Source organism: Mesoplodon densirostris, chromosome 7, assembly GCF_025265405.1.
Source record: "Mesoplodon densirostris isolate mMesDen1 chromosome 7, mMesDen1 primary haplotype, whole genome shotgun sequence".
Taxonomy (NCBI): domain Eukaryota; kingdom Metazoa; phylum Chordata; class Mammalia; order Artiodactyla; family Ziphiidae; genus Mesoplodon; species Mesoplodon densirostris.
Window position 1 is genome coordinate 78968251 of NC_082667.1, and position 27543 is coordinate 78995793.

A 27543-nucleotide genomic window follows, 5' to 3' on the forward strand; every position below is an offset into this window, starting at 1 on the left:
CCACTTCCTAGAGTAATGGAAATAAATACCAAAATAAACAAATGGGACCTAATGAAACTTCAAAGCTTTTGCACAGCAAAGGAAACCATAAACAAGATGAAAAGACAACCCTCAGAATGGGAGAAAATATTTGCAAAGGAAGCAACTGACAAATGATTAATTTCCAAAATATATAAACAGCTCATGTAGCTCAATATTAAAAAAACAAACAACCCAATCCAAAAATGGGCAGAAGACCTAAATAGACATTTCTCCAAAGAAGATATACCGCTGGCCAAGAAGCACATGAAAAGCTGCTCAACATCATTAATTATTAGAGAAATGCAAATCAAAACTACAATGAGGTATCAGCTCACACCAGTTAGAATGGGCATCATCAGAAAATCTACAAACAACAAATGCTGGAGACGGTGTGGAGAAAAGGGGACCCTCTTGCACTGTTGGTGGGAATGTAAACTGATACAGCCACTATGGAGAACAGTATGGAGGTTCCTTAAAAAACTAAAAATAGAATTACCATAGGACCCAGCAATCCCACTACTGGGCATATACCCAGAGAAAACCATAATTCAAAAAGCCACATGCACCCCAATGTTCGTTGCAGTACTATTTACAATAGCCAGATCATGGAAGCAACCTAAATGCCCATTGACGGACGAATGATTAAAGAGGAAATGGTACATATGTACAATGGAATATTACTCAGCCATAAAAAGGAACAAAATTGGGTCATTTGTAGAGACGTGGATGCATCTAGAGACTGCCATACAGAGTGAAGTAAGTCAGAAAGAGAAGAACAAATATCATATATTAACACATATATTTGGAACCTAGAAAAATGGTAAAGATGAACCAGTTTGCAGAGCAGAAATGGAGACACACATGTAGAGAACAAACGTATGGACACCAAGGGGCGAAAGCGGCCGGGGGTGGGGATGGTGGTATGATGAATTGAGAGATTGGGATTTACATGTATACACTGATGTGTATAAAATGGGTGACTAATAAGAAAAGTATAAATAAATAAATAAACATTAAAAAAAAAGAGAGAGAAAAAAAAATCGTAGTCAGTGCTTGGGGGCCTTTGTTCTCTTGTTCTCTGTCTACTGTCTTTCCCTTCTGTAACCGATTCTAGGTACACAGTTTCAGTCCTAGAAATGGTGCTCTAGAAAGGACACAGATTGTGTATGGTGAACCTAGGAGATTCTAGCAGGAAACTGTAAGCTCCATGAAGGCAAAGGTTGGGCCCAGTAACCTTCTAGAACTCTGTTAGGACTGTGTCTGTTTGTTTGTTCTTTATTCATCCATCCATCCATCCGTCCATTAATCCAAAGAAATACTTTGGGGGACCTATCCCATGCCATGCCCTCTTCCAGGCTCTGAGAATTCAGCAGAGAACAAGACAGACATGATCCTTCCCCCTGTTATGCTCTAGTGAGGGAGACAGAATAAACAAGTCAACAAATACATGCTCTAATATTTAAATGAACTAATGACTCTCCTTCAAACCTGGTTTTGAAAAAACAATGAAAGTAACAGGTCCTGTAGGAATTATTAGTGCAAACAGCTACCTTGACATGTAGCTGACACATTAATGAGCATCTTTTTCTTGAACTGAACCCAATTTTGCTGAAATATTCCTTTCAGTTATTCTCCCATTTCAGAGCTTTCCTGAGAAAATGACATGTCTTTTTCAGGTACATGTACGAGGCTGAATTATTCCCACATACCTTTTTGTTTTTTGGCCATACCACGCACCTTGCAGGATCTTAGTTCCCTGACCAAGGATCAAACCCAGGCCTCCAGCAGTGGAAGCACAGAGTCCTAACCACTGGACTGCCAGGGAATTCCCCACATACCTTTTTTTAAATAATTGAAATATATTTGACATAGAATATTATATAATTTCCACATATCTTTGAATATCAGCCGGTCCCAATTTGAGTTTTATTTAAAGTGGCTGCCGATATCTGGGGGAAGAAATGTTTTTCTACAAAGAAATTATCTAGAAATAATTACACTGATGTATCATGCTGTTTCCACACCTACCCCTGGAGCTTCACTTATAACTGAAGAAGAATATTTTATAGCAAGGCATATATGAACCAGAAGCTCCCTTGGTTTGAACTCAAATCGAGTTTCATCCACTGACATTTTAGTTTCTTAACTATTCTACTGCCTGCAGAGCATTCCACCAGAAGTGTAAGCCACATGGCAGGTTGATTTATGGTTCTGATTACTTTATGTGTTTTCCCTGGTCCCCGAAGGTGTGTGCATAATGATTTGCTCTCAGAGATCTTCGATCCGCTACAATATCACTAGAAAATTCTTACCTCCATGTGCTCTTATACGCCTGTGCTAATTAGAAGCCAAATTATCATCCTGAAACAATCACTCCTCCTAGCACTCTTAACTTTCTTATGATTCAGTGCCCATTTTATTACACAGCTTAACAGACATTAAACATCTTGGAATTTATGCCATTACAAACAATATGGATATTTACTTTGATAGTAAAAGTATCAAACAGGTTTGAAGACTCTTTGGAGTTTTCCAGCAATCCGAAATCCTAAAACTCTGACACTCAGATTGAAATATTTTCAATCTGTCAAAACCACTGGAGTCTTAGAGGGGAACATATGTTTTCCCTTCTGGAAGTTTGTCTCTGTGTGTTCTATCTCTGGTATCATGCAAATAAAAGCATTAAGCTGAGAAGAGCTTACAAACACTTTCAATGTTCCAAGGACCTTTTATGGAAAAGTTGTATTTCCCCCCAACAGAGAAAAGTAAGATGTGAAAGAATTTTTTCACTCAAAGTTTCCAAAGCACAAACATGCAAAAGTATAGCCTTGGGGAGAGTGGGGGTCAGAGTGGCCTGTGTCCCCGCAACTTCTAGCATAGACCCCCCCCAATAATGTCTCAGGTGCCCCAGGGAAAAAGTAAGTATAACTGCCCCAAATGTCCTAGACTCTGAACCATGATGGTGCATGAAACGAGTCAGAAAACTTGTGAGACCTTGACGTATCTGTTAATTCTACCAGAGTAATAATGACAAGATTTCCAAGGACACAAACCAAGACCAAAGGCTGTGACCGCCATCTGGTGGCCATATCAGCACGCCTGAACTCCATTACCTGGGCATGCCCACCACCTCCCCCCAATCTTTTTTTTTTTTTTTTTTTTAGTGTGATGCCCGCAACCTGGTCTGATTGTAAACAGGGAAATTCCTGTATTTCTTCTTTTGGAGGGGTTATTTTTATTTAAGATACTGAGTCTCTATTTACTCTTATAACAGTTATTTTTAATTTAATGCACGTTTTTAAGTTTAAAAAGGGAGCTGCTTCTACGAAAAATGCTAAGAAATTATAGTGGGGCTAGCCAAGAGACATGGGAAAAATAGTGAAAGTGGTATATGAATGACTGAAGTTTAGGAACTCTCTTCGGGTGGGGTTGCTAGATAAAGTAAGGACACCCAGTTAAATTTGAATTTTAGAATTTCGTTTTAGTGTGTGTCCCAAATATTGCATGGGACACATTTGCACTAAAATATTATTCATTATCTGAAATCCTATTTTAAGTGAACATCCTTTTTTCCTCCCCTAAATCTGGCAAACTTACCTTAGGAGAACAAAGAAATTGCACCCAGAACTTCCCTGGTGGCACAGTGGTTAGGAATCCGCCTGCCAGGGCAGGGGACACGGGCTCGAGCCCTGGTCTGGGAAGATCCCACATGCCGCGGAGCATCTAAGCCCGTGCGCCACAACTACTGAGTCCCTCGTGCCACAACTACTGAAGCCCGTGCGCCTACAGCCCATGCTCTGCAACAAGAGAAGGCGCTGCAATAAGCCTGTGCACCGCAACAAAGACCAAACGCAGCCAAAAATAAATAAATTTATTTTTTAAAAAAGAAAAGAAATTGCACCCTTCCCCTTGTCACTTCCATTTTGATCTATCAGAACAAGCTAGTGGGGCTTCCCTTGTGGTGCAGTGGTTGAGAGTCCGCTTGCCGATGCAGGGGACGCAGGTTCGTGCCCCGGTTCGGGAAGATCCCACATGCCGCAGAGTGGCTGGGCCCGTGGGCCATGGCCGCTGAGCCTGCACGTCCGGAGCCTGTGCCCCACAACGGGAGAGGCCACAACAGTGAGAGGCCCGCGTACAGCAAAAAAAAAAAAAAAAGAAAAGCAAAACAAGCTAGCTCTTGTCCTGTCTATGGATTGCGTGGCATTTATGCCCCAGTAAACGGGTCCCTGTGGGAGTACTGAGGCCTGACATCTGAAAAATCACAGGGCAAAGGCCCACAGTGCACCTTGAGGTGGGAAAGTCCTGGCCACTCAGAACAAGCAGTCTGGCCACATCAGACCGAGAGGGAGGGGGTTCTGGGCCCAGCTCTCTTTCCCGGCCTCTCGGGTACCTGCTCTGTGGAGGCCGAGGCCTGGCAGCTACTTTCGGGCCCTTACCAACGTTGCATTTGATGGAGAGCCTTCCGCACCCCACGTGTAGACCTAGACCCCTGGAGGGGGACCGGCCCTTGAGGGGGCTCTGATCCATGGATTTAGAGGGTGCTCACAGCAGCCATAGATAGAGCCGGCCTGTGGTGCTCCCACCCACGATTCCTGTATCTCCTCTTTTTTTTTTGTGGTACGCATGCCTCTCACTGTTGTGGCCTCTCCCATTGCGGAGCACAGGCTCCGGACGTGCAGGCTCAGGGGCCATGGCTCACGGGCCCAGCCGCTCCACGGCATGTGGGATCTTCCTGAACCGGGACATGAACCCGTGTCCCCTGCATCGGCAGGCAGACTCTCAACCACTGCACCACCAAGGAAGCCCTTGTATTTCCTCTTAATAACAACCACACTGGCGTTTAAGTGAGCCTTGGAAGGCTTACAAATGCTCACATAAAGATTACCAACTATCTTCCCCAGAGACGCACGAGGGAAGCTGAAGCTAAAACACCCCGTGAGGGCTTCCCTGGTGGCGCAGTGGTTGAGAGTCCGCTGGCCGATGCAGGGGACACGGGTTCGTGCCCCGGTCCGGGAAGATCCCACATGCCACGGAGCGGCTGGGCCCGTGAGCCAAGGCCGCTGAGCCTGCGCGTCTGGAGCCTGTGCTCCACAAAGGGAGAGGCCACAACAGTGAGAGGCCCGCGTGCCACAAAAAAAAAAAAAAAAAGAAAACCAAAAAAACACCCCGTGGTAGGTAGAGGAGAGGACCGTCACAGCTCATCCCCCTGTGCTGTGTGCCAGGCATGATCTGAGCACTTGTACACATGCTAACTTATTAAAATACTTCTCACAATCCTATCAGGTTGGGACTACCATCACCCCGCGTGCAGACTGAACAAAAGGAAACAGAATATGGTGTCCTCCTTGTGTTCGCAAAGCCCGTTAACTGGCAGAGACAGGACTTGAAGGCCACAGTCCGGCTCCCGAGTCCATGCCTTGCTTTACAGCCTCCAACTTCTCACGCTCATTCCTAGAGCCACCTGGGAAGGAGGAACCAGGCAACTAAAGACTGGGTTTGAATCAGACTCCACGTCTGACCAGCCACGTGATCCCGAGCAGGGGGCCTCGCCTCTCTGAGTCTCAACCTGGCTCCCTTGCAAAATGGGCACATTAATGGGAACGTCAGCCTTCAGCAACGCTGTGACGAGTATCAGTGTAGCATGTGTGAACGGGCTTTGTAAACTCTGGAGTGTTCTGTGAGGTATAAATTACCCTCTATTCTCATTAGAGGGAATTCATTTCATAACCTGCTCCTGGCTCTTGAACTTTGCTGTGCATCCAGTCAGTGCTGGATGATCTGGAACCAACAGCTGGTCTATTTATGGCTGAAAATCCACAGGTCATAGGAAGACAGCAGCACCGGAGCCCCTGGGTGGCCACAAAGATAAGGTCCGTGTCTCGAGGACCGATGGCATGGTGGTCACTGAAGGAACAGGCCCCCTCCTGCCCCTTCCACTAGTGACAACGGAAAACCTTGGTTTCCCCAACACCCTGATCCAAGATCAACCCGACTCTTTGCCCAACGTTGGAGAAGTGCCGGCGTGTCCTGCAGGCCTGGCTGGCCCCCTCTGACGGTGTGTTGCCTCCTTCCACAGATCAGTGCCCTACAGCAAGGCTACAACCAGGTGCTGTGCCAGACCCTGTCTGAGAGAAACTTAGAAATCACCTCCCTGAAGCACGAGGCCGAGAACTTAAGGAGGGAGGCCGCCATCACGTCAGGTGAGACCCTTGTGCATTCAGGCCCCAGAGCTTCTGCCCTCCCCCTGCAGACATCACCAGTCAACCAGCGCACCTGTGCCCGTGACCTGGGTGCAGCCTCAGGGATCACCCGTGTCGGTGCATTAGAGTTCTCCCTCAGTGGAGGTTTCTTGCCACCCAGTTCCGAGGGCAGGGCCTGGTAAATATTTGAGAGAATGGTATCTCTTGGCTACAGGGTCTCCTGAGCACTGGCCCCACCAGGGAGAACACAGGTCGCCTTGTGGCTTGGGTGGTTCCACAAAGCAGCGTGAGTGCAAACTAGAGCGTGGACAAAATGGGGTCACTCGTTTAAGGCACCCATGGTCTCACCCATTTCAGCCGAGTGCACTTGGGCCCAAGGGAAACCATTTTCTAATTTGATCCGAGGTGGTTCCCTGATAAAGGGCTTGGGTTGGCAGAGGGGCAGCCAACGCACAGCTGTGGCTGAGCTTTGATTCCCTGGATCCCTTCATTGCTTCCACGTGTTTCTTGAGCTCCTACTAGGTGTCAGGCCCCGTTCCAGGCTCCGGGGAGGGAGAGCCAAGCAAGACAGTCAGATTCCTGTACTCACAGATTCGGGAGGGGGTGACAGACAATAAAAGTAAAGGGATGAATAAACAAGCCCACGTCAGAGAGCAGTGCTGCTGTGGAGAAAATAAACTGTGTGTCTTGGTGGCCAGCGCTTCAAGGGGGGAGGCCAAGGGGGACCAGCTTAGTGGGTGTGCAACCATGGAACTCAGGTGGGACTTGAACCCGTGGGCTGGGACTCGAACCCACTCAGACCCCACTATCTTTTAATCGAGATCACGCATCTGGTCTCGGGACTTAATAAAGCTCAGGTTCTTTATGTCTCATCGCAGAAAGAATTCAGTGAGAGACAAAGTAAGAAGTGGATTTCTTTAGAGAGAAACACACTCCACAGACAGAGTGTGGGCCATTTCAGAAGGCTAGAGGCCCCCAAATATGGGGCGGTTAGTTTTTATGGGCTGGGTAATTTTATAGGCTAATGAGTGGGAGGATTGGGACAACTCTAATATTTTTGGGAAAGGGCGGGGATTTCCAGGCATTGGGCCACCACCCACTTTTCTTTTTTTTTTTCCTGTACGCGGGCCTCTCACAGTTGTGGCCTCTCCCATTGCGGAGCACAGGCTCCGGACGTGCAGGCTCAGCAGCCATGGCTCACGGGCCCAGCCGCTCCGCGGCATGTGGGATCTTCCTGGACCGGGGCACGAACCCGTGTCCCCTGCATCGGCAGGCGGACTCTCAACAACCGCGCCACCAGGGAAGCCCCACCACCCACTTTTTGACCTTTATGGTCAGCCTTGGAACTGTCCTGGTGCTGGTGACTGTGTCATTTCGCTCATGTATTACAATGAGCCTGTAATGAGGCTCCAGTTCCCCTGGAAGTCGAATCTTACGCCCCCTTGGACCTAGCTGATTCTAACCACTTTATGTTGTATCCTCCAAGGCTATGTCCTTCTGTTAGAGAGGATCTGTTTCAGGTGGGCAAGGACAAGCCAAAGGCAAGCGAGCCTGCATGGAGTGAACAGGGGATTGTGGGGCTGGGCAGGGTCGGGGGGGTCTGGGTTTTTATGCCAAGGGTGTTGTGAATCCAGTGGAGGTTTTTAAGCAGAAACTGACATGTCTAGAGACCTGAAGAGGATGGGACCACTCACAGACGAGGGGAGGGAGAGAAGCAGGTGACAGGGAGGAGGCAGTGAGCCTCGGAGGGGCACATCACTCTGAAAGCAGCCAGTGCGTAGCAGGAAACATGCCCACAGCTGTAGAAGCCAGGCATAGCATTGAGTCGCACGTGAATCCCCATCTCTGTATGAATCTGTGCTTTTCTTCTGCCTCACTCTGCAACTTAATCACACCCACACCCACCCCCTGCTGCCCCCAGGTCTCTGCTTATGCTCCTCCCTCACTTGGGATGTCCTCAGATATTTTCTGAGCACCTCCCCCAGGCTAGGTGCTGTTCTGGGCACCAGGAATGTAAGGATGAACTCGCTGGTCCTCACCTTCCTCCCGTATGTCGGCCAGTGAAACCTCATCCAAGCATCAAGCCTGTCTCAGATCTCTCCTTCTCCGATCAGGGAGTCGGACAGACCTGGGTTGGGATAACGCTTGAGATGGGCTGGACCCACTCAAAGTGTGGCAAGCCCCAGAGGGATTTCCAAGTAACTGAACTGTGTCCTGGAGGCAAAGCTCATTTTTAAACTGAAATTCTGGAGCATTTTGTGCTTTATTTCATAGACATTCTTGATTGATACCTACCACTAAAACTGGGCCTGATGTTCTTTCAAGAAAAGAACCGTAGGAGATAACCCAATACCACTGCATTTATGCACCCTTCTTCCCACTTTTATTCAAAATGATACTACAATGCAAGAGGGAAGAGATATGGGGAGATATGTATATGCATAACTGATTCACTTGGTTATAAAGCAGAAACTAACACACCATTGTAAAGCAATTATACTCCAATAAAGATGTTAAAAAAATGATACTACAGTAATGGAGTAGTTATCTATTGCTGCATAAAAGTTACCCCCAAATGTAATGGATAAAACCCCAACCAATATTTATTATCTCCTCCAGTTTCTGTAGTTCAGGAATTTGAGAGGGGGGTGACTTAGTTCTCATGAGTTGCAGGCAAGATGTCGGCTGGGGCATCAGTCATGTCATCTAAAGCCTCGGGGGGAGCCGGAGGATCCCCCTTCAGAATGGCTGCTCATGTGGCTATTGGCTGGAGGCCTTAGTCCCTCAGCACACATGCTTCTCTCTAGGGCTGCTTGAGTGTCCTCACGACACAGCAGTTGGCTTCCCTCAGAGTGAGTGATTGGAGAGAGATCAAAGAGGAGGCCACAGTGTCTTTTACGACCCAGCCTGAGAGGAAACAGTCCGTCATTTCCACAGTATCATATTGGTGACCCATGGCAGCCCTATTCAGGGTGGGAGGGGCTACACAGGGCATGAATTCTAGGTGGTAGGGATCATTGGGGCCATTTTGGAAGCTGGCTGCTGAGAAAAATAATAGGCGCCATGTAACAAACATAATTTAGCCACTTTGTGTTCTTGGGGCATACCGTCTCATTTGACCCTTACAATAACTCTGTGGGACAGACAGTGGGAGGTGAAATAGCTTGTCCAAGACCACCAAGCTAATAAGTGGTAGAGAGGGGTCCAAACTCAGAGGACTGAGAAACCAACCACCCACCCCATCAATAGTGTTCAGCAGTGCCCTCTGCCACACGCCCGTCTCCTGGCCTCTGGAGAAGAATTCCTGGACCTTCCCTGTGCTGGGCCTTTGTTCCCCAGGCCCATGGTGTGGCCTTTCCTCCCGGCTTTGCCTGGCCTGTGCCCACAAGAGGCCCCCAAAGGCTTCTCCTCTCGCTGGTGCTGACTGCCCCTCATTCTCACTGAAGCCTCAAACCCTGTTCCATGGACTTCGCTCTCATTCCCATTCCTGCTCTGGGACCCTTGGAAAAAGCCTCCCCAATTGTAGGCGGGCAGCGGTGGTGGCCTGGGCTTGGAAGGTCTTGTCCGAACATTGGCTGACAGCCATAGTGTTGCCAATAATCCTTCCTGCCTCTTTGACCTCCCTGAGTCTTTTGTTTTGGTTTGTTTGGTTCTTTTACAGAGATGGTGTCATCTTTGCAAAGAGACCTGTTAGTAAAGGATGGTCAAGTTCAACAACTACAACAGGAGGTGAATCAACTGAAAAGTGAGAACAAAGAAAAGGATCACCAGCTCGAAGCCCTCAGCTCCAGAGTGAGTGTCGGGTCATCAGCAAATTGTAGCTGCGAAAAGCAGACACAGTGGAGTCACATGACACACGGTGGTGAGATGAGGCCAGTGCCCAAGGACACAGGGAGGGTAGCTGCTGGGCAGGTGGCCAACTTCTCTGAAGCCTTTCAAAGGACAGCATGTATGTGGCTCAGAATAAGCATAATAGATTTTCAAATCCAGCAAACATTTTCTAACCCCTATTATAAATAAGTTTGTTTAATCGCAACAACAAACACACCTATGAGCATATACTGCCATTGCAAAGTTTAATATTAAGCAGAATACGCTCTCTCTGTGAGCACGGATGACCACACGGCTGCATCATGGTCCCAGCACCACTGGTTCTCATAATTGTCTTCAAAGCAGAACGTTTGAAGATTCAGATGCAAACACGCAGACTCTCATTTCTTCCTTACACTTTAGTGTGTAGAATGTCTCTATGGAAGATGAACGTGGTAGGCAAGCAAAGAGCTTTTTACATGTAACTTTGACTATTTGCAAATCTTGCCTTCAATGCTAACTTTAGAATCCTGCCTCTATAGGATAAGATTTCTCAGTATTTGCATGATGTGCCTGTTTCTGTGAGTCAAGGTAAAACCTCAAAGCTTTCATCTCAGGTGGCAACTCAGAGATTCCCAGAGGCTACCCGATAGCTAGGTCTGCATGGGGGTGGGGTGAGAACCGATCTTGAGGTTCCAAGGAAAAGGCACAGTAAGTAATACCTGGTACGTAGTACCATACCCAGTTTGGAGCTGGTGAAAGGCACTGCACGAGCTTTGGGATCAGACAGACCAGGGTCCCATCCCAGAGCTTTCTTTTATTGTCACTTATTTGGCCTCCCATTTCCCCATCTGTGAAATGGGGATGACAAAATCGTTTTCCAAGAAGTGGGAGACTGGTTTTAGTTGTGCTCTTCTGCCTCTGCCCGAGGTCGGCTGCCTGGCCAAGCCCTCTGCATTCGTTTCTCCCAAGCAGAGTGTCTTCCCAGGCATGTGCTATAGCTGTTTAATGTGGTGTGTGTGTGTGTGTGTTGGGGACGGGAAGGGGATGCAGAGCTGGTGCTTAGTAGAAGGAATCTGCAAAGACAGCACCTGCTTGGCTCTTCTACCTCCTGAAGTGTATTTGGATGATTTATGTCCCCATTTCCCCTTCCTCGTTGACCTCGGAATGAGGTCCCTTCTCATCTAGACTGTGCTGGCCAATAGCACAAGGGTTCGTCACCACCAAGGATACTGCTCTTGTGAACATTTGAGATGCCTTTTTTTTAATGACATACATCATGTGTGTTAATTTTAGAAAAATAAGTAGATGACATTGAGAAGAAAAAATAAAAAGAGAGGAGAGGAAATGCTACCTTGAGAAATCAGTGTTAATATTTTCATGTATGTTCTTCCAGTCTTATTTCTATATATTGCCTAGAAATCAATCAATCAATCATTTGATAGTGAATTTATACTATGCACATTTTAAAAATTTTTAAATACTTACTATTTTCCCATTCTAATAAATCAACGCTCTTATCATTCGTCTTAAAAGCTACATACTTTCTCCTGGATGTACCCAGTGTTATAAAGTGGTGTGCTGTTCTAAACAACACTTGGGTTGTTTCCTCTTTTTTTTTCTTCCACTGTTACTGACAATTCTGTGAAGAGCATCCTTGAAACTACAGATTTACTTATTTCTCCAGTCATTGTCCTTAAGGTACATTCCTAAAGTGGGAATTGCTGGGTCAAAAGAAGGCACATCCATGCTTACGCCCTTAATGCCTGTTGCCAAGCCGCCCTCAGGCAAGACAGCTCCATTTACCCCTCCACACCAGTCGGGGCAGTTGTGTCTTTGAGATGCAACCTGCACAAAAGCCCTAAGATGGACCCGAGCTCACTGGCTCGGCCCCCTCCACCCTCACCGGTCACAGCGTGAAAACATCCCAATTCCTACACCCTAAGCACGCAGACTCTACAAAGCTGGATTTCCCCTGCAGTGAAGTTTGCTGGCTTTTGAAGAGGAATTTAGACACTCTATTCCTCAGAACTCATGAGAGGGGTGAACTGGGAACGACTGCAGGATCCCGTGCTCCCATCACACAAATGGTCTTGCCTCTCATAATTCAGAGGTGTGATTGGGTTATACAGCAGGAAACACTCCTGGGCGTGAACACAGGTACTTGGGACCCCCAGCCAAGCCCCCGTGGCCTTGTCCTTTTTCTCCACAGTGCTCAGTGCTGAAAGAAGAGTTACAGAAGGAAGATGCCCAGAAGGAGAAGTGGGAAACCCAAGAGAAAGAGTTAAAACTCTGCAAAACCGTGCGTTGAACCTCCTGACCCCTCGGTGTCCACTGAAAGCCTAGATGGGGCCTTGAGGGTTTTGCAGGGGTTCCTTGGCCCTTTAGCTAGCACAAGCTCTGGGGCTTTCTGGGTGTTTGTTTGTTAATGCTTTGATTTGCTAGCCTCAAAGAGATGGGTGAAAAGACCATGGAAAACACACTCTCCCCAGATTTTCTGGGCAGTTGGCTCAAGGCCCCTCATCAGGTTTCCCCTGGGGAAAGGGACGGGAGGTGGCCACCGTATGCTGCTAGAAATTCACCGTGGTCCCTACCCCTGGACTTGTGATGCCCAGACTTTCATGATCCACTGTTACAAGTTTTATCACAGCCCTGAGCGCTGTTATTAACACAACTCTTCTTGAAGTATTTTTGCTTAAATACATTCAATTTTACAACAATTCATAAAAACAAAATAAAAAGCAAATGTATCACTGGCCTTGTATGGAAGGTGAACATAAAAATTAATACAATGAAAAGATGACCACTCAATGTAAATGTTCACCCCCTGTACCGGCCCGAACCCTCATGCACATCACCAGGCATACGTTTTCCATCCGTTGGGAAGCCCGGTGCCTGGGACAGGGGGAGGAGACGTGTGTTCTTCTCTCTGGCAGGAGCACACTTCTCTGCATCAAATGAGAAAAAAGAAAAATGTCATTGTTCTTTTCTTCCAAACTGTGCCCATTGTGTCTTCCAAACAGCCCTTATTTAGATTGAACTCAAAAATATACCCCAAGGAAAGATTCTAATGAGTGGATAGGTATCTTGTACTGTTTAATCCAGGATCCATGCTGATCTTCAAAAGAAACTCAAATTTTCCCTCACCCAGCCCTTTCATTGCATCCGTTGAAAGAAAGTCTACTTTGCCTCAAAGATGTGGAATTGTCCCCCAAGGGAAGGAGTTAAGCGAATCCCAGACTAGGTTTCTGCCTTAATGAACCGGATGAAATGAGTTGTGAAGTTGACTTCCCTGTTGTTGGAACTCTTTCAGCAAATCCATGACATGGAAAAAGAAATGAGGAAGCTCAGGGTGGAGCTGAAAAGGAGCAGTACCGAGCAGAGCCTGATCTCTATGACGCTGCGGGAAAAGAGCAAGGTATGGCAGGGACAGGTCGGCCTGGGAACCACCCTGGGGCAAGCACTCCACCTGCCTCATCTCTGTTCATCCTCACAATGACCCCATGCGGTCTATACTGGTATTATCCCCACTTTACAGTCGGGAAAACTGAGGCTCACAGAGGTGAGGGAAGTTATCCAAGTTCACTTGCATAAAGTAGTTGTGGCAGAACTTGAATCCAGGTCTGCCTGACTCCAAAGCTCCTGTGTGTAACCACTACCCTAGACTGCCTTCAGATCTTAATTGTGAAATTATCTAAGAAAGAATTGATCCATTAAATCAAGTTTGCCAATGATGTTGTTCCAACTTAAATTCTCATATTGATTTTTTTGTCTTTTTGCTCCATCATTGAGAATGTTTTTAAAAATCTCAACATGTTTGTAATTTGAGTGTTTCTTCTTTTAATATGAATGATGTTTGCTTTATATATTTTGAGGCTGTGTTACTAGGTGCATATAAATTTAGAATCCTAATACTTCCTGTAGAGCAAAACTTTAGATCATCATGAAATATCCCTTTTCATCTCTAGTAGTGTTTCTTCCTTAACGTCTCCTTTGTCATTTAGCTTCACCACTGGCTTTCTGTTGGTTAGAGTTTTCATACCATATCTTTTTCATATGTTCTCTGTCAATTTTTGTCTTAAGTTTTAGACATATGCCTTCAAATAGCATATCATTTTTACAAAATCCAGTTTGACAATCTTTGACTTTTAGTCCATTTATATTATGTAATTACTCGTGTACTGGGGTTTAAATCGACCTTCTTGCTCAATACCATTTGTACCATCTGTGCTATGTTCCTTTTTCTTTCCTTTCTTGCCTCCTTCTGAGTGGATGGTTTTCTCTTATTCCACTTTCCCCCTCTATTAGCTTGGAAATATTTCACTTTTTTACTGTTCTTTTAGTAATAGTAAGACAATAGCATTCATCCTTGACTCACCAAAATCACACATTAATTAAGTTTTTCACTCTTCTACTATTTTCTTAGTAGTCATCCTGAAGACTATAAAGTGCATTCTTTTTTTTTTTTTTTTTTTTGGTATGTGGGCCTCTCACTCTTGTGGCCTCTCACATTGCGGAGCACAGGCTCCGGATGCACAGGCTCAGCGGCCATGGCTCACGGGCCCAGCCGCTCCGTGGCATGTGGGATCCTCCCGGACTGGAACACGAACCCATGTCCCCTGCATCGGCAGGCGGACTCTCCACCACTGCGCCACCAGGGAAGCCCTGCATTCTTAACTTCCCAGGAGGCACTAGTAGTTGATGATCCTGCCCTTCTCCTTGACAGTGCAGTGAGCTTCAAACACCTTAACTTCACTGACCCCCTCCAGAGTTAGAAGCCATTGCTGTCATTTCCTAAACTCCTCTTGATAGTTAAAACCCCACAAGACATTATTAGTGTTTTGCTATCGTCAGTATCATATCCACACATTACCCTTACTGTTGCTTGTCTTTTCTGCATCTCTGATCACCCACCTGGGTTCATTTTTCTTGTGTCTGAAGAATACCCTTTAATGTTTTCCCTCATTGTGGCTCCGCTGATGACAAATTCTCAGATGTGCCTGTGTGTCTGTCTGGAGATGTATATTTAACCTTCATTCTTAAAACACATTTGACTGCGTATTGAATTCTACAACGGCAACTCTTTTCTTTCAGCACATTAGATACAGCATTAGATATGTCACTATTGTCTTGTGGCTCCTATTATTTCTATCTAGAAGTCATCTGTAAGCCTAACTGTTGTACCTTTGCATAATCTGTCTTTTTCTCCGGTTGCTTTTAAGATTGTCTTTTCCCTTGATTTCCAGCAGTTTTATTATGGTTTATCTAGGGGTGGATCCAGTTTTATTTACCTCGTACAGAGTTCGTAGGGGCTTCTTGAATCTCTGGCTTGGTGTTTTGCCTTAGTTCAGGCGCTTGGGCTCTGTACCACACAGGCAGTGGGGAGCTACTAAGCCTCCTGAACAAGTGACTGATGCAATGACATTCGTGGACAGTAATTAGGGTGAAAATGATAGTTACAATTTGTCATGTACTAGGCGTTACCCTGAACTTTTCACCTCTTAATCTTTACAACAGCGCTGTGATCTAGAAATCATCCTCTCCATTTTACAGATGAGAAAGTCAAGGCTACTAGTTACTAGTAAAGTAACTAGCCCAATGACACAGTCGGTTTTGTCTGACTCCAGGTTCATCTGACTTCAGTTACCCTGGCATAGCAAACAGCCACATGCTGCTGTTTACACTGAAATTAATGAAAATTAAATAAAATTTTAATTCAGTTCCTCCGCCACACCAGCCCCATTTCGAGTGCTCGATCCCCAGATGTGGCTGGTGGCTGCCGTATTAGACAACACAGCCTCGCTCAGAGTACCTGTACCGTTGCAGAAAGTTCTGTTGGACAGAGCTGCCTTATAGCAGGGTAACTCTCACAGTACCGCTAAGATTGCACTGGAAGAAACTAAACTCGAGGCGAGGAGGCCAGTTGTCACAGTCCAGCTTGCATTTGACAGGGTTGGAGGACAGGCGTGAGACCCCCAATTGTGAAAGAGGGAGCAGGGCGGCCGCTGAAGGTGACTCTGAGGCTTGGGGACAGGAACGGGGGCTGTTCATGCAGAACACAGATAAGGGCAGAGTCCAAGGCTGGACTTGGCTTTTGCAGCACATGAAAAAGGCTGCTGACATAGAAGTCAGAGCATGTTTAGACCTGGGAGAAAACTAAGGCCCAGAGAGCTTAGATGACTTTTCCAAGGTAACGGAGCTGGGTAGAGGCTCTTCCACTGGACCACACTACTCAGAAGAAAGCTCTTAAGGGCTTTTCTGGGTCTTTTATTACATCCCTGTGATCCCCCTCTTCAGATCCCTAAAAAAACAGCCTGTGAATTTGTTTCAGCACAAAAACTTTCCATTTATTTACGAGTGTTTGCCTCATTTCCTGTTAGTGCCAGGGCCCAGGGCTCAGCAGGTGCATCCAAGAATTGAGCAGCTGCGAGGCCTACACTGGCCAGCCAAGGGTAGCGTGGAGCATGCCCAAGCTTACCGTGCATTGACTGTTACCCAAGCAAGGGGGGAAAAGTAGGCAAGCTTCTCCACTTTAAATGCCTTCGTTTGCAGGCTGCAATTCTTAATAGACATTGCTTTAGCAAGCCTCCAGAGAGGTTACCACCAGTGAGTGTGCTCAAAGTGGTAACGACAAACAGTTATGATAATAAACCCAATCATAACATTTCCAAGTACCCATCACGAGTTATTAGAACGAGACTGTACGGCGGACATTCCCGTCCACCTTTCATAGGTTACAACAGTACTTAACACACTCACAGAGCCCTTAAGCACTATTCCAAACATTGAATCCCCACAATAACTCTATGCATTGATACTAGTATCATCATCCCCATTTGACAGATGAGGACACTGAGTCACGGAGCAGTGAAATAACTTTCCGAGTGTCGTACGGCTTGTTAGGGACCGAGCTGGGATGGGAGTGTGCGGTAGAACATAGTTGAGCCCCGGGTGCAGAGCTCGGCCCTTTCCCGTAGGGGGCAACTCCCTGTGAGTTTGCCTCCACCCTGTGCATGCCTGTGACCCCTGCTGCTGGGCTGCAGCTGTCCCTACCCCTCAGGGACTCCCCCACTGCCACTCGCACCCCCCCAGAAGAGTTTACCCAGAGGGCATAATGATCACATTAGCAGCAAGCCCACACTTTCATCATCCTTTCAGGTGGAAGAGAAGCTTCGGGAGGATTCCAGAAGGAAATTGCTTCAGCTGAAAGAAATGAGGAACAGAGAAAACCTCATTAAAGCCAATTTGGAAAGGGCAGTAGGTCAGGTAGGCGTGCTGCAGAGCCCCTTCACAGGCCCGTGCTCTCCACAGAATCCCGCACCCAAGTGGCCGGCAGGGATGAATGAGGAGGAAGACGGCCTGGCTTAGTTCACCCGCTTATCTCAGGGGCAGGGCTTTGTGCGGCTTCCGCGTCCCCGTGGATTTCACTAAAGAGGCTTTTCCTTCTGGGAAGCAGCCCACTCCAGTGTTTGCTGTTGCCTGAGACCCTGACCAAGCAGCCAGTCCCAGCTCAAGGCCCACCCCAGTGAACCAGCTGTGCGGTTCCCTCTTGGGAAGGGTTTGAGCTCTTGACCCCGGTGGTGTTTCTAGCACTTTCTCCTTCACATTTTTTGTCCTGACATTTAGAGCAATCTTTCTTCCTCTGGGCCCCCAAACAGATGCTACAGTCAGTGTCCCCAGGGAAATGCCACATTTCTGTTTGTTTGTTTGTTTGTTTGTTTTGTTTGGCCGAACCGCGTGGCTTGAGGATTTTAGTTCCCCAACCAGGGATGGAACCCGTGCCCCCTGCAGTGGCTGCGTGGAGTCTTAACCACTGGAGCTCCAGGGAAGTCCTGTCACTTTTCCTAATAAAGTAAAACCCAGAATACCACAGCTTATGCCAGGTGGAGGTGGGCAGGGTGGGGAGAGGGCCATTTCCCAGGGCTCTGACCCAAGATGGCCCAGTGGCCCTTCCTCTGACACGTGGCACAGACATGAGGGCCAGAACATGCAAATGAGCCTCCACCAAAGGCTAAGGGAGAGCAAACGAGAACCCAAGACGGGGCACTGGCCCTCCAGAACACAGCCCACCGAGGGCAGCCCATCTTGGACCCCCTCCACGAGGCATCCTCTCCTGGCAGCCACGGCTCCAGGGGGACCAAGAACGTTTTGCGTGTATGTGTTTGTGCTTTTCTTTTTCTGGGAGAGTGAGTCCACCTCGTCACTCATTGGATGCTCAGAAGGATCTGTAAACCACCAAAAAAGGTTAAGAACCACGATCCTCAAAGGAGCCCTCCGTCTCACCCAGCCCAGCTCCCAAAGCCCTTGCGTTTGGTAGCATCCAAGCCTGGACCATCAGTGTGACCGGAATTTGTCCCACGCGCTGAACTTCAGAGGCACCCACAAGTTAAATGACGATGCTGACCCTCAGGCAGGTTTGAAAGCCTCTTCAACCAACTTCCACACCATCACCCCCGGTGTCCTTTCTCCTGCAGGGTGCCGACCCCTTAGCAAGGCAGAGAGCCCACCAGCCTGGGCTTCCCTCTGTGCACCTGGGCTACCCCTCACCTTGCTGGCACTCTGCACCCACGGCGAACACCCGCCTTGAGGGCATGATCTGCGCCACTTGCCGAGCGCCTGGTCATGGCTCTGGCCAGGGGTCATCCAGGAAGACCCTCAGAGACACTGAGATTCCTCCAGGTCTAGACTCGAGAGAGAAAGAACGAACAAGGCTTCTCTGTGCTGCCTGGGCCTTCCTGCTTCACCCCCTGGTCTCCACAGCCCGCTCCCGGCCTGAGGTCCTGCCCTTCCCCAGGCCAGTGACCACAGGACTCAGCCCACCGTCCAGCAGGACCTGTCCCTCCCCACCCCCACCCCCCACCAAGCAGTCCTGTTGGGCGCCTCTGGTGATAACACGGGCCATTGCCCACAGGGCCCTGTACGTAACCTCTTCCTCGGGCGAGCTAGGACCCTCCCTTGGCCATGAAACCAGCAGACGACCCAGAGTCCCTCCAATCACCCGGCTGGCTTCCGGCAGGATGACTGCAGAGGTGTCCTTAGGAGAGTCACAATTCCTCTACTTGGCTTCCCAGAGCTCCCTGGTGTGCAGCAGACTCCTGTGTCTTAGGACCTGTTCACGTTCTCATTGATTGTGTGGCCCTTGTGGTCCTTCAGGGCTCTGTTTTAGAGCCTTTCATGACCACATTTTGCCAGTGAGCCAAAAACCCAGGCCAAGGGCCATCACGTTGGGAAATTTCCAGAGAAACTTGGGCTTCTTTGCCGTTCAAGTCTCATGAGCCTGGGGCATCTTGAACTCGTCATTCTAGAAGCCCTGATTTAATTTAACTGCGTTGTTTCATCATCCGTAATATGAAGACACCAGCATCAGGGAGGCACTCAGTAAAAACTGGCTGAACTGAAGGAGAGGACTTTGAACATCTGACTTGACAGGTGTTTCTGTTCTAAGCATTCGATGAACATTTATTGAGTGCCTGCTGTGTGCCAGGCACTGCACCAGGCTCCGGGGACCTGGAGAGGAATACAGGAGATGTCGTCTTCAGGACACAAGGTCTAAGGCACAAAACGGCAGCAGGCAGCTCCTCCTTCTCTCCCCAGGCGCCCTTGCTGATGACACGAGTTACCCGGGCTGACAGCCTCAATGTTTATCTCACAGCCTGGTGCCAACGTAGCAATTACGGAAGAGCGCTCCTGGCCCTGGACTTCCCACTGGATAATTGGCAGCAAGCGGCTCTTCCGAGAGCCCGAGACGTGTGTGTGCTGACCGTGTGCGTCGGCTAGGTTAGGCGGGCACACCTGAAAAGTCATTAAAACCTGCTGTCCCCCTCTCTTGTGTGGGCACTGCCCCTTCCGGTGAGAGGTGAAGGTGTTAATTACCCATAATGACCACTAAAGGCGTGCAGAGCCTTCTCACCGATTTCTCCCAGACCCAGCGATGGAGGCGCCTCCCCCAGCCTTGCAGCTGCAGCTGCGCCACTCACCTCATCCCCTTCCCTCTCTTTGTGCTGCAGCTGGAGCTTTTCAGAGGTCAGGTCCTCAAGGCCACCTGCGGACACGTGAAACCGTTCCAGGACAAACCCGTCTCCAATCAGCAGGCTCGTCTCTCTTCCCCACTTTCTCCTTCAGGGACCCGGGGCTCCAGACACTGGGAGCATCTGTTCCTGTTTTTTGTTGGTGGCACATAATTTTCACACTGTTGCTACACCATAAAGATTTGTTTTGATTTTCTGGGATTTCCTGGCTTTTCAAGTAAAAGCCAGTTAAACTCCCTTGCAGTGTTTCTGTGAAAATCAAATTAAACCACCCAGGACTGTGTCTGGTCAGCAGACCCGCACGGTGAACCTCCGTTAGCCCCGCGAGGAAAGGGGCGGCCTCAGCATGGACGGTGCGTCCTCGCTCGCTCGTTCCTCCTGAAGTGGCAGATGGCAGTGAGGGTGGGCCTCTGGCTGTAACGATGCCTTATTATCCTTCCGTTTATCCTCTCCAACCCTGGGTGTCAGCGCGCGGGTCACAAGATCACACCACGAGCTTCTCTCGGACGACCTCCTTTTTAGGAGCCCACAGCATCAGGCTCAGCGTGATGAATCCCTTCCAGAATGCAGAAGAATCTAGAACACACTCGTGGCCACATGACAGGCCTTTGGCTCTTAAAACACCATCTCTGATCCTGGGAAACATGCCCCGGTGACAGAGCCAATATCCACCCTCCAGAGCCATCCCCAAAACACGCCAGGACCTCCCTCCTCCGAGCTTAAGCTGAAGCCCTCCAGGTCCCCTCCCGTAGAGCCACCCTGCGTTTTAATTTATGGAATTATTTATTTTTTCTGGGTTGGGTCTTTGTTTCTGTGCGAGGACTTTCTCCAGTTGCGGCGAGCAGGGGCCACCCTTCATCGCGGTGCGCGGGCCTCTCACTATCGCGGCCTCTTTTGTTGCGGAGCACAGGCTCCAGACGCGCAGGCTCAGTAGTTGTGGCTCACAGGCCCAGTTGCTCCGCGGCATGTGGGATCTTCCCCGACCAGGGCTTGAACCCTCATCCCCTGCATCGGCAGGCACACTCCCAACCACCGCGCCACCAGGGAAGCCCCACCCTGCATTTTAAATCTTTTTTTTTTCTTTTTCTCACCAGTTACTAGAAAAGAGCACCAGGGTCACAGAGGACAGTAGCAACGTTTGGCAGCAAAAGCGGACCCTGCAGAAGGAGACCCAGCTCAGCAGCTGCAAAGAGGAGGAAATCACCCAGAACATCAAGAAGCTGAAGACATCCTTAGAGAGTTGCCAGGTGCCCCCTTCTCCATTCCTCAAATGTCCCCTGTGTCTCATTTTTGTGCTCCTTGTTCAGGAAATTGTCCAGCTCTGCTTTTAGTCCACCTTTTCTCTTGTTGGAGAAATCTGTTTGAGATCAGAAAACAAAGGACCTCCAGAAATGCCTCCCAGGTGAACTTGGTGTGGCCAAGGAGAAGCTGCCCGACACACTCCAAGTACTGCCTTTGGGAGGCCCCAGACCCCGGGGGGAAAAAAACAGCCCCGTGTTATTTCCAGAGAAACCAAAGAAACATTCTGCTCTTTATTTGCAGTCTTCTTTTCTGTCCCAGCAGTGGAAGGCTGCTCTTACCCTTATTGGACCAGAGGGTCTGGCAGAGCCCCCACTTCATGGCCCCCACGCAGGGATCCAGCTTATTACATCAGGCAGCTGCTTCTGCTTTCTCTGGAAATATGCAGCTACTATTTGGGGAGTCTGGGCAAATGTTGGCTTGTCAGCACTCTTTCAAATCAGGAAACCGCACTTTATGACCAGCTTGTGTGTTGATCTCAGCAGGAATTCTGTAACCAAATTTGCTTCTCCTTTCAGCCAAATCGTCCTTGGCAATTTGGCTTTGGAATTGCCTATACCTAAACAAAGGGTCTATTTGTCCATCCAGAGTCCCAATTAGTGTGCACGTGAAATAAAAGCTGCCTCCTTCCTTCCGCCCCCTGAAAAAGGGAAGTAGAACTGGGCCGTCACAGGGCGGCCAACATACGGCTCTGCCTGCTTCACGGGCCCGTCAAGAACACTGCTCTGTGTGGGTCACAACCGTCAGGTGGTATTTCTGGCGATGGTGCCCGGGCTCCTCACGACCTCATCTCTTTCCAGGCGTGCATGACAATGTCTTGCTCTAGCAATGACCTGAAGAAGGAGGTCGACCTCCTACAGCACCTGCAGGTGAGCCCACCTGTCTCAGGGCTCCAGAAGGTGGCACTGGACATCTTGCGCCTGTCACTGTCCTGGCTGGAGGAAACGGAGCATCTCCTCCACGAGGTGGGGATCCAGTTCTCCAGCTCCGACAAAGGTGATTGAAACTCTTTTCTCACATAGTTACATGACTGAAATATTGCGTTGAATCTGATCACGATGGGACATCTGTTGAGGGAGGCTTCTTAGGTATGTGGCCAAGTGTTCCCTTCTCCAGACTTCACTTTGCTTCACCACTTGAGAAGCAGTGTTTCTGGAAAAAAGTACACAAGTGAGACGTGATTACTGGAGAAAAATGAGACGTGACCGTGGCAAAAGGAAAAATCGAAATTATGCTAAATCTTCTCTCTCAGAAGTAACCATATATATACATATATAGAGTAGAGACGGTTTTTAGAGCAGTTTTATGTTCATGGCAAAATTGAGAGGATGATACAGAGATTTCCCAGGTACCCCCTGTCCCCACTCATACACAGCCTCCCCCATTTATCAGCATCAGCACCAGAGAGGTACAGTTGTCAGGACTGATGAACCTACATTGACACACCCTAATCACCCAAAGTCCATGGTTTATATTAGGGTTCACTCTTTTTCATTTTAATTTTATTGGAGTGTAGTTGATTTACAGTGCTGTGTAGGGGTCACTCTTGGTGTTGTACATCCTATGGGTTTGGACTTGGACAAATGTGTGATGACATGTATCCACCATTATAATATCATACAGAATCGTTTCACTGCCCTGGCCTTTCTCGCCTTCTGAGATGGCCCACGCTCTGTCTGTGGAGTGTGTTTCTCTCTAAATAAGTCCATGTCTTACCTATCACTTTGTCTCTCACTGAATTCTTTCTGCGATGAGACATCAACAACCTGAGCTTCATTAAGTCCTGAGACCAGCAGGTCCACCAATAATGAGGCCCACCCCGGGGAGGACCCAGAGGCCCTGTAAATCACGATGCTCCACCGGGAAGATGGTCCAGTCCTGAAGGTGCCTTTGATCCCAAATCTACTGCCCTAAGCAGAAGCCAGGGAGCACGGCGGGGGATGTGGTTCAGATCAGGCCATCTCTGAGCAGATTGGTGGATTCTGTGCACAAAGCCCTGGTATTAGGTCAACTCGATTTATGAGTTTCACTTCTCAGGTCACTCTGTAACTACACAGTAACAGAAAGTACGCAGAATTCATTAAAAGCCACCTGTGGAGTCCATAGAGGGCAAGTGGGGTGGGTGAAGTTACAGATCAGGGACGTGGTAATAAAGCAAAATGATGATAACCCATAAACCCAAATATCTAGAAACTGATATTCTAGAAATTGAGGAAAGTAAAGCTACAAGTTTAACAAAATAAAAAGAAGCAAAGGAGAAGCCAACTTCAAAGCCAGCCTATGCAATTCCTCCATGGCAGCGCATGTTTGTCTGATTGAAGCCTGGCCCTGCTGTTCTTCAGTGCCTTCCTATTAGTGCCTTAAGTAATCAACATCTCCAGTAATCCCTCTGCAGTGTTCAGGAATTCAACTCGTCATGGGGAAACCTGTGGTTTGAGGACTTAAGTTTTTAAGATAACGTCTTTTCTTTTCAAAACTGGACATTTTTATTCCAAATTAAAGAACCTATCCCCCCCCCTCAAAAAAAGAATAGTTTCACTGCTCTGAACATCCTCTGTGCTCCCTCCCAGCCCCCCCGCAGCCCCTGGCAACCACAGATCTTTTTACCATCACCATAGTTTTTGCCTTTTCCAGGATATCATGTAGTTGGAATCATACAACTTTTCAGATTAGTTTCTTTTATTTAGTAATATGCATTTTCATTTCCTCCAAGTCTTTTCTTGGCTTGATAGCTCTTTTTTTCTTTTTAAGTGCCCAGTAATATTCCATTATCCATTCACCTACTGAAGGACATCCTGGTGGCTTCCAAGTTTTGGCAGTTATGAATAAAGCTGCCATAAACGTCCACATGCAGGGTTTTCTGTGGACATGTTTTCAACTTCTTTGAGTAAATACCAAGGGCGCGGTTGCTGAATCGTGTGGTTAGAGTACATTTAGGTTTTTTTTTTAATTAATTTATTTTATTTTATTTATTTTTGGCTGCGTTGGGTCTTCATTGCTGCGCACGGGCTTTCTCTAGTTACGGCAAGCGGGGGCTACTCTTCCTTGTGGTGCACGGGCTTCTCATTGCAGTGGCTTCTCTTGTTGCATTGCATGGGCTCTAGGTGCGAAGGCTTCAGTAGTTGTGGCACACGGGCTCAGTAGTTGTGGCTCACGGGCTCTAGAGCACAGGCTCAGTAGTTGTGGCACACAGGCTTAGTTGCTCCGTGGCATGTGGGATCTTCCCAGACCAGGGCTTGGACCTGTGTCCCTTGCATTGGCGGGCGGATTCTTAACCACTAGGCCACCAGGGAAGTCCGTAGAGTACGTTTAGTTTTTAAGAAAACCACAAAACTCTTTTCCAAAGTGGCTGTTTTGCGTTCCCGCCAACAATGAATGAGAGTTCCTGTTGCTTCACATGCACGCTAGCGTTTGGTATCGTCACTACTATCATATTTTGTGTGGAACTTCCAGGGCATTTTCCCATGGAAAGAGCTGTGTGATTCTAGGCAAGTTACTTCCCCTCTCTGTGCCTGTTTCTTTACCTGTAAAATGGGGATAATAGGGAATACTCACCCCTTAGGATTTTTGTGAGGATTAAAATGCATTGATACATGTAAAGTACTTAAAATAGTACCTGGCATAAAATAGGCACTACCTATACACGTGTATTGATTTTTTAACTTTACAAAAGAATAATGTCATATTATACCCAAATTCCTTTAGTTTCATTCCTAACAGTACATCTGGAGCACCCTTCCATGTCAATACACACAGATCTACATCATCGCTGTCACTGATGGCAAGGAACCCCATTCTGAAGGGTGTACCGTAATTTATTTAGCCAGTCCTCTATAATGGGCATTTAAGTTGCTTCCAGTTTTTCACACTTAATAGATGAGGCTGACATAAATATTATTCACACATACCTGTTCGTCTTATCTTTATCATCCTAGATGTGGAAGGATATGAACCACTTTCATTCAACAAAGATTTATCGCAGGCCTCCTAGATACCAGGCACAGTGCAGGTTGGAAACATAATGGGGTCAGAAACAGGTAGAATTCAGGTTATGGGGTATATGGATGTTGGCTGTAAAATTCCTCCCTCTTCACTGTACATTTGAAATCTTTCATTATAAAATATTGGGGAACTAACAGGCACTCTCCCTGCGCTTGTAGATCTTAGGGTCTCAGGGAGGAATAGGGTGGGGCATTAACTGAAAAATCACTCACATGTAAAACTTTATTCATGACAGTTGCTTTGAAGGAGAAGTGCAGGGCTCTGACCTGGTCAGGGACGGCAGGGCAACTGCAGGGTGCATAGGAGTTATTTGCCAAAGAGGGGAGGGGAGGGCATTCTGGGTGGAGGGAGCAGCGTGGTGGGATCGCAGGAAGCATGGAGAACTCACGGGGCTAAAAGAAAAGGAGGCGGAAGGCAGGGACTGGTGAAGGAGGTCCACAGGGGCTGTATCATGGTGTGGCCGGGGGCTTGCAGAGCCCTGGTAAGAAGCTCTGCTTTAACCTGAGAGCAGAGACAAGCCCACGAAAGGTTTTAAGTAAGGAACTGATGGAACAGGCTTGCATTTGGAGACAGTCATCTTGGCCACGAGTGGAAAACGTACAGGAAGGTGGCCAGCACAGAACCCCGGGAGAGCAGTTAGGAGGCTGTCACAAGACACGATGGTGGCCCTCACTGTGGCAATGGAGGGGACGGAGCAAGAGAGAAGATTCCAGGGGATTTTAAGAGATGAATCAGAAGGCCTCAGTGATGGAGTTAGATATGGCTAGAAGGCAAGTGATGGAGAGAAAGGGGGCTACAGATCTCCAGGTTTCTGGCTTGTGTTAAAAGTACAGATGTGGTTCCTTCACTAAAATCCAGAGTAAGGAATGCCACAGGAGGACCAGGTTTGAGAGGGAAGATGAGTGTGAGGTGCCTGTAGACATCCAAAGTGAGGTGCCAAGGACGCAGCTGTCACCCTGGATATCCAACCGTATCAGTGATGTGGCCCCGGAACCCAGAAGAACATGTGCCACATAGCGGGTGCTTAGTCAGATGGGATGGATGGACGGGTGGATGGATGGATGGTGATTAAAGCCATACGTGTGAATGGTATCACTAGGAAGAAAGTATTGAATGAGAAGGGAGAGCCCAGGGCCACACCAACATTTATCCTTGATACTACTTGCCAAAGCGCTCTCCAGAGAGGCTGCGCAAATTTGACATTCTTACAATAATGAATGAGAATAGAGGAGTGATTTTCAACTCTGGTGATTAAGCAACCCCAGCCAGGATATCTCTAAGGTAATCTAGAAGGTGGTGTGAATTTCTTTTAAACGTGTTTAAAAAGAAAGGCAAGGCTTCTCTGGTGGCACAGTGGTTGGGAGTCTGCCTGCTAATGCATGGGACACGGGTTCGAGCCCTGGTCTGGGAGGATCCCACATGCCGCGGAGCAGCTAGGCCCGTGAGCCACAACTACTGAGCCTGCGCGTCTGGAGCCTGTGCTCCGCAACGAGAGGCCGCGATAGTGAGAGGCCTGCGCACCGCGATGAAGAGTGGCCCCTGCTTGCCGCAACTAGAGAAAGCCCTCTCACAGAAACAAAGACCCAAGACAGCCAAAAAAATAAATAAATAAACAAATGTGGGGTTTAAGAAAAAAAAAGTATTAAAAAAAAAAAGGCAAAATCAAGATTAACTTTTCTGTAAGTGCCTGCCCCTCACAGATAGCATAGAGAACAGGGGCGCTGCATTTCTCCCGGCAACCCAACCCCTCCCCAACCCCTGTATTACTGTCGTTGTAATCATGGCAGAGTCTGAGTGTGCATGAAACCAAGAGAGATGTGGCCCACAGTTCTAGCTGTTCTTCAAAATCAGAACTAAAACAAGGAAAGACCATGATCTCTATCCTAGTAATAGCAGGGCCAAGCAATGTGTGCACTGTCCCCTCCCCAGGCTTCAGGAGTCACTGAAGCCTCTGTCTCTAAATCTAGTCATACATTCCCGTAAAGAAACATGGGTTGCGAAATTAAGCCATCAGGGGCTTCCCTGGTGGCGCAGTGGTTGAGAGTCCGCCTGCCGATGCAGGGGACACGGGTTCGTGCCCCGGTCCGGGAAGATCCCACATGCCGTGGAGCAGCTGGGCCCGTGAGCCATGGCCGCTGAGCCTGTGCATCCGGAGCCTGTGCTCCGCAATGAGAGAGGCCACA

The 27543-nt window shown here is 48.1% G+C and overlaps 2 protein-coding genes across 2 annotated transcripts in view; one reads left to right on the forward strand and one right to left on the reverse strand.

Annotated features, from left to right (window-relative positions):
• LOC132494286 (U3 small nucleolar RNA-associated protein 25 homolog) overlaps positions 1–27543 on the reverse strand; it is a 720475-nt gene that overhangs the window by 325469 nt on the left and 367463 nt on the right. The window lies entirely within an intron of this gene.
• Positions 1–27543, forward strand: part of LOC132494410 (forkhead-associated domain-containing protein 1-like) — a 90572-nt gene that overhangs the window by 44884 nt on the left and 18145 nt on the right. Inside the window, exons 6-12 of the mRNA XM_060105494.1 lie at positions 6098–6221; positions 9883–10013; positions 12244–12333; positions 13345–13449; positions 17190–17297; positions 21154–21306; positions 22159–22354. Coding sequence (XP_059961477.1) covers positions 6098–6221; positions 9883–10013; positions 12244–12333; positions 13345–13449; positions 17190–17297; positions 21154–21306; positions 22159–22354 — 907 coding nt within the window. The remainder of the gene's footprint in view (positions 1–6097; positions 6222–9882; positions 10014–12243; positions 12334–13344; positions 13450–17189; positions 17298–21153; positions 21307–22158; positions 22355–27543) is intronic.